Source organism: Polypterus senegalus, chromosome 11 (genome assembly GCF_016835505.1).
Source record: "Polypterus senegalus isolate Bchr_013 chromosome 11, ASM1683550v1, whole genome shotgun sequence".
In the NCBI taxonomy this organism is placed as follows: domain Eukaryota; kingdom Metazoa; phylum Chordata; class Cladistia; order Polypteriformes; family Polypteridae; genus Polypterus; species Polypterus senegalus.
Genome location: NC_053164.1, coordinates 113,116,859 through 113,132,987, shown reverse-complemented (window position 1 = coordinate 113,132,987; position 16,129 = coordinate 113,116,859). Strand labels below are relative to the sequence as shown.

General features: G+C 39.6%; 1 protein-coding gene across 1 annotated transcript; it reads right to left on the bottom strand.

Moving 5' to 3' along the window:
- Window positions 1-949: 949 nt before the first annotated feature.
- yars2 (tyrosyl-tRNA synthetase 2, mitochondrial) lies at window positions 950-12,302 on the bottom strand. The gene is given in 6 exon segments (XM_039769501.1): window positions 950-1,317; window positions 4,915-5,085; window positions 6,192-6,347; window positions 10,921-11,021; window positions 11,023-11,089; window positions 11,478-12,302. Coding segments are annotated over 6 exon segments (1,431 nt in total). The 5' UTR covers window positions 12,254-12,302; the 3' UTR covers window positions 950-1,157.
- Window positions 12,303-16,129: the final 3,827 nt, after the last annotated feature.

Below are 16,129 nucleotides of genomic sequence, written 5' to 3'. Positions count from 1 at the left end.
TAGCTTGCCCAGCACAGTGCAGCAGAGTTGAAATCCACATATAAATGCTTATAAACGTGACACGCACAAATGTATAACCAGACGCATTTTGTTTTTTCTCATCTAATTTCCTGTAGCTCCAAAATAAAGGTCTAACTGCAAAAGAGCCACTGTGATACGTTTTTGATGCCTGCATGACATTACTGCATGGACTCAAAGTAAACAAAAGTAGAACTTGATGTCTGAAGCAAAACAAGCACTTTGACTAAACAAACACATGTTCTCATGACCAAAGCTCATGCCTAAATTAAGAACGTCAATTTTGCAATGGCATACCCTCTGTTAAATCATTTTTAATTACCCTGTACAGCACAGGCACAAGACAGCCGCAATGCACATCATACACCATGACGCGTACCATACAAACCTGGAGCTGCATTTGACTCTCTCACTCCATAACTTCATCAGCATGTCTAGTGTGTGCTAAAAAGTTTTGATCAAGTGGTATCCCTTTCAAAGTTTTAACCCAATTACATTTTGCAGATAGGGACATAGGTGTGTGTTTTTATCAATGTGTTAGTCTGTAGAAATCTGACAGATGTTTACCTGGAGTTCTAGTCCTACTTATTAAAAAACCTGAGACTCAAGTACTGGAGTCAGAGTTTAATTAACTAGTAACATGCACTTGTGGGTGCACCTTTTTTTCCTTCTCCACACTTGTCAACTCTCATGCTTTTGTTGTGCCACCACTTAATAAAAAAAAAAAACTGTGGGTGAATGTGCCCTCTAATGGACTGGTTCTCTGTCCAAGGTTGGCTCCTTGCTTTTTGCCCAGTACAGCTAGGTAAGCCATTGTGACCCAGAAAATTAATTTTGAAAATGATAAACTTTACACGAGTTTAAGCAGTTTTGCAAGTTACTCTATACACAAAAGGTTTAACTAAAAAAAAAAAAACATTTCCAAAAAAAGTCTGCTGCTGCTTCTTTATTTTGTCCTCAAGACTTAAAAGTTTATCTTAAAAACAAAAAAAAAGTCAGGTTGGTGAACTGCATAACACGTCAGTGAAAGAAGACAGAAAAAAAATATGCATTTTGAAAACTGTTTGACATGGCATCCGGGTTTTTCTGTACAAGCTCACACAGTGAGAGATTTATAAAAAGGGGTCAGGACTGAAATATCAAAGACTGAGCCACTTCACAATGTAGAAATTCCTCTTTCCAATGCGAATAAGAGACAGGCTGTTCTGCAAAATGTGCTGGCCTCGGATCAGGATCTGGTCTGGGTTGGTGGCACGAGAATGGTTTATCCATACACCACCCTCTGTTACCATGTGATATCTAAAAAATATGTGAGAAAAGGAAAAAAAAAAATAAATTTATGGTTGTAATTTTCTGAAATGTTATTACACATGTAGCAATTTTAATCAATGTAGTCTACAAATACTAAAAAATTAGATGCATACAGCAGAAAGACGCAAGATACAATCATCTGAGATCTCATCACATCTCCATAAGCTAAGATACAATAACTTGGTGTCAGTTGTAGGATTGTGGAGTTCCCCAGACTGCATGTCTTTATATGCATATCTAATATATAAAGCAGAGTCTATGTATGTTTCTTTGTCCACCATATAAATCTGCACCAGGCGTCCGATCGGGACCAATATGGGGATGGGGTTCCTTTGTGACGAGGAGGAGGTCATGGGGTATGTTTGGTTGGGAAAAATGTTCGTGGTCAAGTGCAGGGCACCTTTTTACCGACACAACGTTCGGCACACGTCCCCGTACTTATCACCGACATAATGGCCGCACGTTGCAACAGACAATAACGACGCACCACCTAGCGGCACGTTTGGTCCCTGTGCCTCGCTCTTTACCCATGTTTCATTACACTGCCAAGAGATGGTGGAAGTGTCCAAGTATGAGAAAGCCAACTGCTTTCATCGGGTGAAGGGGAACTGCCATATAGATGTAAAACGTGAACGACCCAGTGCCAGTGACTGGCGTTCCGTATTTGTGGTGCTATTTGCTCGCTTTCCGACTCACACTACGATTTCAGTGTTGCTCTTTCTGACTGACTGGTGCTATTTGTTCACTTTCAGACGTATTGTATATAAGGTAAATTCATCTCACTGTGGTACTTATTCCGTACGTAATACCATGTAACACATTATAATTGTCCTGCTTTTCGCTAATATACCCATTCCACCGAAAAAAAGACATAGAATTGGAAGGTCCACTTCAGATGCCACAAAAAAGTCTATTTCAAAGGTGTCTCTGAAGCACCACAGCAGACAGAATCCAGAGCGGAGGAACAAAGGAGTAGAACTGCTACGTCTGTGAATCAGAAAACTGTTTGTTCTATTTCTTTCACTTGGGAAATTTCCACGTGTCACACTCCTACACGCACTGATACTGCTGTATTTCATTCACCAACATCCGTTATATGGCAGCACATTTCAACAGAGACTCGCCTTAAAAAGACAGCATCCTTCCCCCGCCATTTTCCACATACGCAGCAGCAGTTGTATGTCACTTCTCTCTGTAGTTACCATCCCCAACGTCTGTTAGATAGCAGCACGGTTCAACACAGATGCTCCTTACTGTGTAATAGGACTCGCCTTTGTGTCAAGACTCTCTATCCAAATATTATTGCAGCAACTATCATGACAAGTTGCGCAAGACGTGAAGATGTTTTCATACCAAGAATACCGCCGATTCCGAATGATTTACCCTTTGATTTCAAATGGCTCCAATTTCCTGTTCGTTTGGCTTTTGTTATATTAATTAATAAGGCTCAACGCCAATCACTGCAAGTTGCAGGTATCAATTTCAAAAATCAATGCTTTTCACATGGAGAACTCTATGCAGAATGTTCTAGAGTGGGCAATCCTCAGAATTTGTTAATTTTCTCACCACAAGGGAAAACAAAAAATACAGCGTATCCAAAGGCTCTGGAAAAACCACTTGTATTACCTATTACAATAGAATGTGAATCAGAAAACTGTTTGTTCTATTTCTATGTTCTGGTTCTTTCATTTGACAAAATCACCGGGTATCGATTCCTGGGCAACGCTGGGTACTCCTGCTAGTTTCCTATAAACTAATGAGGGAATTTTATGTTGATCCTATTCTTCCCCACAAAATACATAATTAAAATTTTTTTTTTGGAGTGACTATGCACTTAAGTAGCACCTTGTATCTAGCAAGACGACAAATTTCAGGTTGGACTGATAAAAACAGAAACAAACATTTAGCATTTATAGCCCATAAAATACTTCTACATTTTCATAAGCACATTAATTCTGCAAAGCATCAAGCTCTTTATTTAATTTAGTAATCAATAACAAAGTAACATAACACATATAAAATATTCAGATACTCTGCATTATGCACTCACTGAACAAATTATTAGGAACACTATATTAATACTAGGCAGGGCCTCCTTTTGCTCTTAAATCAGCCTACAGTTCTCTGTGGCATGAATTCTAGGAGATGTTGGAAACATTACTTTGAGATTCTGTTCTGTACTGACATGATTGCATCACACAATTTCTGCACATATGTCCGCTGCACATTCACGTTGCAAACCTCCTGTTCTACCAAATCCCTAAGGTGTTCTATTGGATCAGATTCTGTGAGTGTGAAGGCCAATGAAGAACACTGAACTCATTTTCATTTTCTTGAAACCAGTTTGAGAGGACTTTTGCTTTCTGACACCGTGCATTATCATGCTGAAAGTTGCCATTAGATGGTGGGTAAATTGTGACCATGAATGGATGCACATGATTAGCAGCAATACTCAGATAACGGCATTAAAGTTATGACTGATTGGTATTACCTGGCCCGAAGTGTGCAAAGAAAACCTTCACCATACCATTTCACCACCACTACCACCAGCCGCCTGGACTGTTGACACAATGCAGGTTGGGTGTATGGATTTGTGTTGCTGGTGCAGAATCTGAGAGCAACATCTGTGTGCCTCAGCAAAACTCGCGATACATCAGACCAGGCTACATTTTCAGGTCTGCAACTGTCCAGTTTTGTTAAGCCTGTGCACATCACAGTCTGCTATTGTGTGACAGGAGTGGAATCCGATGTGGCCTTCTGTTGCTATAGTCCAGCAGCTCTCTATTATCTAAGCCAGAAGTTTTTATGTGCATTGGTTTAATAGGGCGATGTTGTTTGTTTTTAATATATATTTTAAGTTTCTGTAAAACTTTAATTTCCCCATGAAGACAGATAAAGTATAACCTATTTATCTATCCATCTCAAGGTCTGAAGTGTTGTGCATTCTACTCACCATAGTTGTACTGTACATAGTGGTTATATGAGTTACCATAGCCTTTCTGTCAGCTTGAACCAGTCTGGCCATACTGCTCTGACCCATCTCATTAACAAGGCGTTTCCATTCACGGAACTATAGCTTGCAGACTGTTTTTGCTTTTCACACAATTCCAACTAAACTGTAGAGACTGTTGTTTGTGAACATCCCAAGAGATCAGCAGTTACAGAAATACTCAAACTAGTCCATTTGGCACCAGCTATTATGTCACAGATGAAATCACTGAGATTCTGGTGTTTGATGTGAACATTAACTGAAGCTCCTGACCTGTATGTGCATAATTTCATGCAATGTACTGCTGCCACATGTTTGGCCGAGAAGAAAATTGCACAGATAAGAAAGCGTATACGTGTTCCTAATAATTTGCTCAGTGAATGTATATTATAGTAACAAAAACACATAAATATCAATCTTCTGACCTGATGCTGATAATTATTACACCGGAGTGTGTATTTCTGTATTACAGGTGTTCTGCTGCAGACCGGTGTCTCATTCAGGACTTGGCTCTACCTTGAACTAGACACACTGTATATCTAGCTTTGCGAAATTCAACTATGCAACCAGAAAAATAAAAGTATAAATGTCATTACCCTCTTGGTCCTTCAGGAATGGCATTAACTTTACGACACATGTCTAGCACTGTGGTGCCGGGTTCCAAGAAAATTTCACAGAATGGAGCTTCTCCGAAGAGTTCTTGAAGTTCTTGGTCAGACATTGCCTCTAATGCTTCTAAACTACTGTGGTACAGGGCATTAGTACACCTGTTACAAAATGGAGTATAAAATAACAGTTTTTTTAAACAACCTAGAAAATATGGTATGCATAAAATAGCAATGTTGAAATTAGTTTGCTAGGTTTTATTTATTCTGCACTGAAATCCCACCATTTCACAGCGCAGTAAAGTGTAATATATACGTTTTTTTAAGTATTCCATTACTTAGCAGGCAAGCTTAAATATATTGCTAAAAATTGCTTTATTTAACCATTTAAAGATGTGTCTTAAACAGTAGTATTCAAGAATATGCAAATAATAAAACAATATCATCCAGGAAAACACAAATAACTTTCAAAAATATGAAATGCACAAGTTTCAAAGAAGATCATCAATAAAAATATTCCAGTGAAAATGCTGATAACACTTTGCACAATGAGGTAAAAGGATTGTGCTGGATACATGGTAACTGTAAATGTTCTACAAAATAAAAAGTATGTTGTATTTACCATAGCCTACCCTCTTCTTTCTTTCATCACAAGCAGTTTGGAGAAAAGCAGGTACTAATGAATAACTTGTACTAAAACTGTAACCACTGACAGTCAGGTCCATAAGTATTTACGGAGACCATGTCTAAAAGTCTGCCGTTCAATTCATGACTCATATGATATTTTTGGTAAACCCCTTAAATCAAAGCTGAAAGTCTACACTTCAATCATGTAACGATTGCTTTAGTTCAGATCCCTTGTAGTGGTATACAGAGCCAAAATGATGAACATCTGTCACTGTCCAAATACTTATGGACCCATCTGTACATTTTCCTCTGTGCACAGTCAATGGTAATTGTTATTGGTAAAACTGCTTTAGGATTTGAATGTCAATTTGCAATTTATCTAAAGCTGAATCAGAAGATTATATCAGATCACTGGGTGCAAATGTAACATTTTAGGCCATTAAAGGTATAACAGCAATCTGTAGCAGGTTGAAGGATGTATAAAATTTCCTACTCTGGTTTATTAAACTTTGGCTTATTGAAAGATTAAAATTAATCGTGGTTAAACGTAATCACTAAATATGAATTCTTATAAAAAGAAAAAAGAATGAGATATGACTGAAGCCATATTAAGAAAACCATAAGAATAAAAAACTCCTCACCTTTTTGCACTTTCTAAACCATCCTTGCCATGAATAAGCTTTGTAACCTCAGCAGCTAAGCGTTTCTGTGCACCTCTTTTTTCTGGCTCCTTCTTGTGCATTTCCACAATGTGTTCAATCTCAGGTAAACTGAGAAATGTGAACAGCTTTAAGTAACTAGAAGGAAAACAATTAAGAATGCATTTACTCATAAATAAGAGAACCAAAGCAGTGTTTAAAACAAAATTGTGGAAAAAATAAAAACACTGTCAAAACCTTGAATGAATCCTGAATCAGATAAACTGTCCACAATAACAGGGTGCAAAGACAAGGAAACAGTGTTAGTCAAAATGTGTGCTTATATAAACTCACCAGCCACTTTAGTACATACACCGGTTCAACTGCTTGTTAATACAAATATCTAATCAACCAATCGCATGGCAGCAACTCAATGCATTTAGGCATGTAAATATTGTTAAGATGGCCCTCTGAAGTTCACTAACTGGTGTATAGGTTCATCCATCAACGATGGCAAAGGTGAATTATGGTCTCTGATGCCTGAATAGTCTGGGATAGGCTTATAAGAGGGCAACTGAATTGTAGCAGACTCTGCCGTATCAGATGCACTGACTGACATGCTGCATACTGAGAGGCCCACTAAATTTCAAGGAGAAATCCATTCTTAGCTTCTATGGAATTTCCCTTTGGCTAAGCTGTAGACTTTGTGTTACTGCACACTAAAAGATTTCAACTCAAGTATGAATTTACAATGAAAGTCTCAAATGTCATGCCAGAGAAAAACAGAAACGGCGTTGCTTTGTCTAACACTGGTTCACAATAGGAAAAAAAGACCTTACCTTTACTGACTTATAGTACACGTACATTTGGTTTAATAGCCAGACCCCTTAGGTTAATGTTAATGTTGAATTTACCTTAATGTTTGCTTAGTTTGAACATGAATATCATGTAGCTTGAACAAAGATAATTGAAGGTTCCCCTATAACTTAAGGGTAATGTAATGTTAATGTTTAGTTAATCTTTGTAGTTTTAGTTTTTTTTTGGTTTATAAATGAATGAATACAAGTGGTATCTGGCCATGACCCTAGACAAGTCTTTTTGTTATTGTCCTGGACAATAAAATCATCATATTTTGAAACTGCAGTCTACTTATAATAAGTTTTTAATTTTGTTCAAATGAAACATGATGAACTATAAAGGAACTAATTTACAGGACATTTAAGGCAATTTAACTAACTAATGTACAGGAACAATTTATAATTAAAGCATCCTCTCTTGTGAGCTAATAATTTATAACCCAAATACATTTGTACATTCTTTCTGTATAGTACCAGTAATGTATAATTTTAATGGATGTTTTGTCTTCCAAGGAATGTAAGGTGCTTTTAGTCTAAAATACTCAGTTTCCAAATTGATGGTAAAATAAAACAGACACTGGGGGAGACTGTAATGATATGCTCAGGGCTGTGGAGTCGGTAGATAAATGCTCCGACTCCTCAGTTTCTAAATCTTCCGACTCCTCTGTATGTATATACTATGCTAATGTATTTTCTACATCCATTGAAGGAAAGGAAGGCAACATACATGTCATTTCACCACAGAACTACTGGCTAGGAAGCCAACACTCTACTATAATGCCAGATTAAAGACAAACACAATTGATTGGCGGCCGCGATTGCGGTGTCCACATAGACGGGCAGATCCAGCTTGCCGAAAATCTCGACCACCGCCCCCATCCAAAGTAATGTGATACCTCTGTCTGCTGCAGTGGCTGTCTCCTCTGTCAGCCAACCGGAAGTTTAGTGCATTGTGTCACTCACCGGCCAGCTGATCAGCAGAACGAGCCTCTGCTGGAGACAGGTAGGGAGATCTGTGTTCTCGTCTCCTTCGGCTCCCTTCACTAGCGCATAGATGATTTTTCGGGCGTTTGACGCGTGATGACTCGTTGAACGGCCGAAAAATCGGCAGTGCATCTGTAAATGTATGGGGGCTTTAGGCTAGGTTCACAGTTCCCTGTAACAGTGGAACACGACACAATGGAAAGCGGTGCGTGGAACACGACACAATGGAAAGCGGTGCCGCACACACATACAGTCAATGAAAAGCATGCTTCATGGTTACTTGACATGTTCGTTTTGTGGTAACATTATGCTCTGCATGCATTGGGCTTTATTCTTACAGCAGAGAAGTAGTTCATTATGACTGTTTGTGAATTGGGACATTTCAACTTACTTTTTTAATTCCCATTTAAATTTAGTAGGAGTCGAAGTCGGTTAACTTTTTGCCGACTCCGACTCCAGGTACCCAAAATTGTCGCCGACTCCGAAGCTCTGGATATGGCACAGAATCAAAGCTTTTGGCCATAATTATCAATCACTAGGATAGCTATCCAGTCTCATGTGTGTAATGTCACATATCCTGGAATCTGAAGTACTGCAAAGGAATGACATAGGAAGCAACGTTATGAGAGAAAGAAAGAAAGAAAGAAAGAGAGAGAGAAAGAAAGAAAGAGAAAGAAAGAAAGAAAGAAAGAGAGAGAGAGAGAGAGAGAGAAAGAAAGAAAGAAAGAAAGAAAGAAAGAAAGAAAGAAAGAAAGAAAGAAAGAAAGAAAGAAAGAAAGAAGCTGCCCAGGACAACATGCATTCTTGACACTGCTGATTTTCACTAAGCTGTCTCTAATTCAGTATATCTAGACTTTACCATCAATTATACAGTATTTTGTTATTTTACTTTCCTCTAGTGGTAATAATACACTTTAATAAATATCACTTTGCTTTTGCATTTTTATATTTTGGTTTTGTATCAGGAGTGACTGAAGTAATAAAGTACATATTACGGCACCTGGTGCAGGACGATTCCCATTTTGTTCCATCCTTGCAGGGCTGAACAAGGCTGAGAGGACTGCACCTTAGCAAGAAGAACACTTGCAGAAGATGTAAGTCACCGTTGGTTGGTAAGTGGTGTATAACCAAAAGGTGTACAAGCCTTCATGTGTCTCAAAGACTCCCATATGTTTGTTAGTGCCGAAGATAGTGAATCCCCAAGTGGAGCAGTAAGGAGTGGCAAGCAGTTAGACAACACTAATTTGTACTTATGTGGATGGGATCCTATGTGGAAAACTACAGAATCACTGGAAGTTAGGCATCACTCATACATAGTTGAATGAATAGGATCTCCGCGTGTTTGTGTGTGCATTAATCTTAAGGTGTGAGAGTAGACCATCCCTGTGATGAATGTGTCGAGTCTCATTTATCCCTCGATAGTTGTTTATGTTAAATGTACTTGTAAATTATGTCTATGCCAATATACTTTACTTATTAGTCACATAACAAGAGAACACCTACAAGTGAATTTTAACTATAACTAGAGAGCTTATCTACCTTCTTGCAACAATTTGCTAACACAATACTTCTGTATAATATAGAATCAGAAATTACGCTCATTTTGTATTTTATACTTACCACATATATTCGCAGATAAGTCAGGTCTTGATTTTACTGTATAATGGCTGGTATTTTAGAATGTCGGTCGTATAAGTCGAATGCGGAAAACTCATGCTGTTGGTCCAAGAGATTATGATATGCTAACGGCCACCTGAGAGAGTAACCACGGAGCACACTGCCTTTTTTTTTTTCTATGTGGGTGCGGCAATGCGCTGTATCAGCGTGTGCTCCTAACCTGTGCCTACATGACCACATGGTAATACCCAAACTATTCCGAAACAACGGTTGCACTAATTTGTATTTTTTGTATTTCACCCCTTCATCCACATTTATCGTAAGAGCATCCCTTATCTATGATACGATTCGATCAGAAGAAAATATGAAACTGGTTTTAAACGTCGTTGAAGTAGCAAAAGAAATTGGTAACTGTGCTGCTGCAACAAAATTCGATGCGTCTGAGAAACTGATGCGAGATTGGAGGAGGCAAGAAGATGTGTAAAAAAAAAAAAAAAAAATTTAAGTGTTGCATTTTTGAACGGGTTTCAAGACCTGACTTATATGTGAATATATACTGTATGCAGAATTTGGCATAATTTGAAGATCAATTCAAGGATCAAATGAGAAATGTGAAAAAAATTTGTAACGCTGTAAAACAGCTTTTTTAAGACGTAATAGCAATGCTAAATGAATTAAATGCAAATTGTGTCCATTTTCTGAACCTCTTTTTGCACTGTGAGTTCACACAAGCTGGCAGATAGGTTGAGTGGTATACCGGTACTGGAAAAAAAACAAAAAAAAAATAAAAATTTTTAAAATGATACAGAACTAGCATTTCAGTACATTTAAGTACTGGAAATAAATGGCAGCTTTCCTTTCAATCCCAAGCCTCCCTCCTTCTCTCAAAACACACTATTGCAGTTGTGTAATGATACGTGTTTGGTACAATCGGGACGTCATGGGGAACCAACCCCCATATAGGTTCTACACAATTGTGACTTCACAGCTATTAAAAAGGGAACCGGTGTGTAGTGTGGTGCACCAGAGAGGCCAGCAATTAGGCAGTGCATCAAGAAGTCTAGAGGAAACAGGGCGGAGGAAGGGGTTTTGGAGTTATCTGATATTTGCTTCAGAATTTGATTTTTGTTATTGGCAGTGAGGTCCGAAAGCTTGCACACTGTACAAACAGAAGTCAAACTTTTAGTACCAAACCAAGACTATGTGGCAGTCAATTCTGTCACTGTTAGGGAACAGGAGATCAGTCCATGCAGATGAAGAAGAAACATTCTTACCTGTGAACACTTGTGTCTGGCTGCCTCAGAAAATACTGATAGAGTTCAAAAGGTGAGGTCTTGTCTCTGCTGAGCCACACTGCATTTCCAGCGGTTTTTCCCCAGTTTGTCACCAGACATACTGGTAATTAGAGGAATTGTCAGTCCAAACACATCCTGTCCAGTTAACCTGCAGAAAAAAAATCAAATCATTATTACTGAGTAATAAATTTCACGTCTAACTGTACGGTCTTTAATGTACCACCTACCACTGTGGATGACAGGCTAACAACATGGTTGGCGTGACATGATACTTGGCCTGTAGTGGTATTAATACTGTCTCAGGTGCAGTGAAATTCCTACTTGTATGTCCGACCAGTCTGCACTAAACTTAATCTTACTTTTTAATCAACCGAACAAATATTTACTTTGGGTGGCACCAACCTTATCTCATGTATTAATTCTGGCTCGGCCGAGAACTACGTGGGGATGTGCTTGATAGGCTAACTGGCATTACTACACTGGTAGATATAAAACAACTTGCATTAGTTTTGAGCCACTTGTAAAGCCGATCTTACTTGTGAATCAATTCGTAACCGGACATGATGTTGCCCAACTGATCCGTGCCTCCTAACTGGATCTTGCAGCCGTGATTTTGATTCAGGTAGTAAAAGTCAAACGCTTGGAAAACCTGATAGCAGAATTCGGTGAGACTCATGCCTTCGCTGCTTTTAAGTCGACTCTGTACACTGTGGCGACTCAGCAAGGTGCCCATTCGGAAATGGCGACCTACAGCGGCCAGGAACTCCACGACTCCTCGGCCCCGGTACCACGAGTTGTTATTTAAGACAGTCACAGCGCCGGGGCTCTTTACGCACTGTAGGTAAAGATTATCATGATTGTCAAAGATTCTGTGAAGGCACTCTCGGATGCCTTCACTATTTCTGGCCACCACTTCCTCAGATATTCTGTCTCTCTCGGTCTGCTTCCCGCTGGGGTCACCGATCTGAGCTGTGGCTCCTCCGATCAGCGCGATGACATTGTGCCCTGCGTCGCGGAAGTGGAGCAGACCGAGAACTGCCAGCAAGTTTCCAATGTGCAGGCTGTCAGCCGTGGGGTCGAAGCCGCAGTAGACCGTCTGGGGAACGGACTGGAGGAGCTCCGGCAGCAGGAGCCGAGAAGAAGCGTCCGGGAAAGCGTCTTTTATAAGTCCCCGTTTGTGCAATGAAGACAAAATACCGCCCGCCGACGACCATCGCCTTGGTAAGACTGTAGTCGAAGCTGCTGGCTTGCATACAAGTCGTAACCTCGTAAAGTCCGTGCGCCTCCATGCTAATGACACGGGCGCCGCCATTGTGACAGCTCTGTGGCAGAAGAGGAGAGTTGGCGGCCATCGAGGAAAGAGCGGAACAGCCTACAAAAGCAGGCATCAACATCTGGTAGCGCCATCTACTAGGCGTTGCTTTGGTATTACACATAAGTGAATGCTACTTATTCTTTTGGGTATACAAAAAGCTCCCTCATATGGTAGAAATGGAAGTTACAAGTTAAATACAATAAAAATGAAACAAAACAAGATTGTTACATGACATTATAACTGAACCCACGGTGATCATCAGGGAGTGGAAACTGAGATCAAATAAATGCTGCATTTAGGAGTGATCAAGGAAAGCCATAGTCCCTGTTCCAGCCTTATCGCATTGGTCCTGAAGCCTGACAGAAATTGGAGGTTTTGCAATGACTTCTGCCGCCTTAATAAAGTTTCCCAATTTGACGTTTACCCAATGCTATGTGTGGACAACTCCTTGATCAGCTCGAAAAAGGAAAGTACTTGACCACATTTGACATGATGAAGGGGTACAGCAGACTCCACAAAGGCTTAAACAGAGTTTAGTACCCCTAGTGGTCACAGGCAGTACCAGGTTCTTTTATTTGGATTGCATGGGGCACCCGCTACCTTCCAGTGTCTGATGGATAGAGTGCTTCATCTCCATAATGTCTATACGAAACATGAAAGAATCATCTAGTGCAGTTTAAAGCTGTGCTCCTGGCATTTCATAAAGCCGGTCTTCATATTAATCCCAAGAAATGTTTTTTTGGGTTAATCGAGGCCAAATATCTAGGCTATCTGGTGGGAGGGGGAAACAGTCAGGCCACAGTGGACTAAAGTTGACGCCATCCTAAGGTGGCCCCATCTGGAAACCAAGAGGCAGATCCAAGCCTTTCTTGGTCTGGCTGGGTACTGCTGCCAGTTTCTACCCTGGTCCTCTGAGAGAGTGGTGTCCTTGACTAATTTAGCAAAGATGAGGGCCCCTAATACTTTGGTATGGGACAATACTGCGCACAGTGCATTTCATGACCTAAAGCAGGCCCTTACATCAGCACTTGTATTAATTGCTCCTAACTTTTCTCTCCCTTTTATTCTCTATACTGACGCTTTGGACATACGACTGGGTGCCATGTTGAGCCAGAAGATGGAATTCAGGCAGAGATCGGCAACAATGAACTCATAAAATGATATTGAGGGAACAGAGAGAGAATAATATTCGAAATAACACAATCACTCCATCTACATAGAGCAGCTATATGTTTTCAGCCAAAATTAAAGAGATGGTAACAAAGTTTTTTTGGATATATCACAACAAACCATTCCTTGAATTTCGTACTGAACTTTAAACGCCCTTACAACACATAATACGCAGATTTATACAAATCTCCTCCATTCCACATGAGCTAATGTTTAAGCAAGCTACATTCATGAAAATTGGCACACATATAAAGATCATTGCATCAAGTATGGTTTTAGCATGCATATATGAATCACAAGTGACACCACAGTGTCAACATACAGATGTGGATGCAAACTGTACTGTAGCACCCAGGATATTACCCAAAAGATTGGCAGGACAGAGTGGGTGATTGACAGTGAAATGTTGCACAGGTACACTGAACTTTGCATTCCACAAACTCTTGTAACAATCGCTTTATTCTTTATAAGCCTGGGAATGTTCAAGGCGTCAGGTGGAGATTCCCAGGGCATTAGAGAAATACAACCTTATAGAAGAGAATGTGGGATCACAGAGAGGATCATGTCAGGTGAATCTGAAAGATGACTAGGAACACTAGAAGAGTAACTATGACTTTAGAAACAGTTCTGGAATAGTTGTGGCTAATTTCAGCATAAATGTTACTTTATGGGAAGTTTTCCCATGACCATAACAGTGGAAAGGGGATTCTTCTGAAAGAAGGGCTGTGGATCATTTACTGTTAAATAAACACCTTTTATCAGACTTAACTCTCAATTAGTGTGTAAATCTCTGCCTTTCTATCTTGGTGCTTGTTACAGTATTATTCTTGAAGTTGTTGTGAAGTAACAACTATTATATACAACTTACCACAATATCCTACCTTATTATGTTTTACTTCTTCTTCTTCTCTTCCTCTTACTACTACTTCTTTGATAATTATTATTATTATCTCTCTATTATAAAAAAAAATCTTGGAAGGGAGACGAGACATGATCTTCTCGGAAGACAATTTGACATCCCACAAGAGACACTTTAACTTCACATGAGACAAGGCAGTGAGACAACATTTAAAATAAGTTCATGGACATCTAACCTAGCAGCTGTTGGAATGCTTTTGGCAGACACACTTAATGGTCTCCCAGCTCTTAAAACAACGACAAGTGACAAGCAGAACATGCAGCTCACCAGCAGCAGCAAGCCAGCAGATTATCCGACCACTTCTCCTTAGCGTATGTTCACCCAACCGCTCCCCCACCCCTTCACAATGCGAGCGGCAGAGACACGAAGTGGCAAAAGGACAGCTGCTGTACCCACTTTTAAATGATTGACACGCAGCATGACAAACAGAACACGCAGCTCACCAGCAGCAGCAGCAAGACAGCAACTGATCTGACGACATCTCCTTAGCGTGTGTTCAGCCGAACCCCCATTCACAACGCGAGCAGCGTTATACATCTCGCAAGAAAGAGATTTAACCACACCCGGGGCCGAAATAAAGGACAAGGATTGTTTTTACAAAAGTTTTAAAGTAAAAGTGAAAATAATGCATATGTAACAATTCCCATGAAAATAACAATCTCTTTCAATTGTATATCTGGTAAACCAAACCCAGGGGTGGGCGAGCGTAGCGAGCAGGGGGCAGAGCCCTCTAGTTATTATTAACTTTGTGGTGAAGCCTTAGTGTTTGTATTGGAAAACTACAAACCAGCTTCAGGATTTCCAGGGAAACAACAAAATGCCGTCATGAGTCCTATATTGTGGCTTGGGATCTAAAATCGAGACATTGAACATTCTCAAATATGAACTCTTACTCTTAGCTGGAAGTAAGTGTAAGATGCTTCATAACTACTTTGCTGTTACAAAGAATATTATAGGCCATATGAAACACTGATGGTTCATCCAGTTACCTTACCAATAAGCCAGCCACCACATTTCCATTAGTAAGTGGTATGCCTAAGCTTCTTTACCTAAATATAAATGAATCTCAGGTTGAACCAGGCCACTGACATTAAATAGAACAAAACAGGAAATGGTAAAAATATTAATATATGTTAAAATAAATACCTTTTACTGAATTGAATAGAGTCATTAAATCTAACAGATTTGGGGAGGTCATTGCAATATATTTGCCCCTGCAGAAAAATAAGCTGTACCACCCGATGGGCTGAGCTGTTTCCCCAACAAGATTGCTGGCATCAGTTAAGTGGGCTAGGCAGCCCGGAGTGTAATGATACGTGAGGTTATTGATGTAGCCTGATGTAAAACCACATACGTTCATAGCACTAGAAGGAGTCCAACTCTGACTGAACTGAACAGAACTGGCCTTGCGGCCCTACAGCTAGACGTGTAAGTGAAGATACTGGTGAGACAATTAGGGATAATGGAGAGTTACTGAAAGCAGTCTTTGTGATGAGAACTGAATTTGAAGATGTTTCTCAATTCCAAGAGAAAACAGAAATGGGAGCAAGTGAGAGATGTCACAAAGGTGGAAAAATAAAATGAAAGTTTTAGTTTTTTTTATGCAATCTATAAGTGAATTAGGAAAAAGGAATTTTAAAAATAATTCAAAAGGTTCCATACTTTAAGGAATGATTGTGTCATCAGTTGTAATAATGTAAAATCAATTATTTTTTCAATCTAGAATTTTTACACCTAAGGTGAGCTCTGTATTACTGTAGTCTAATTTTAAGCCAGTATCTTTT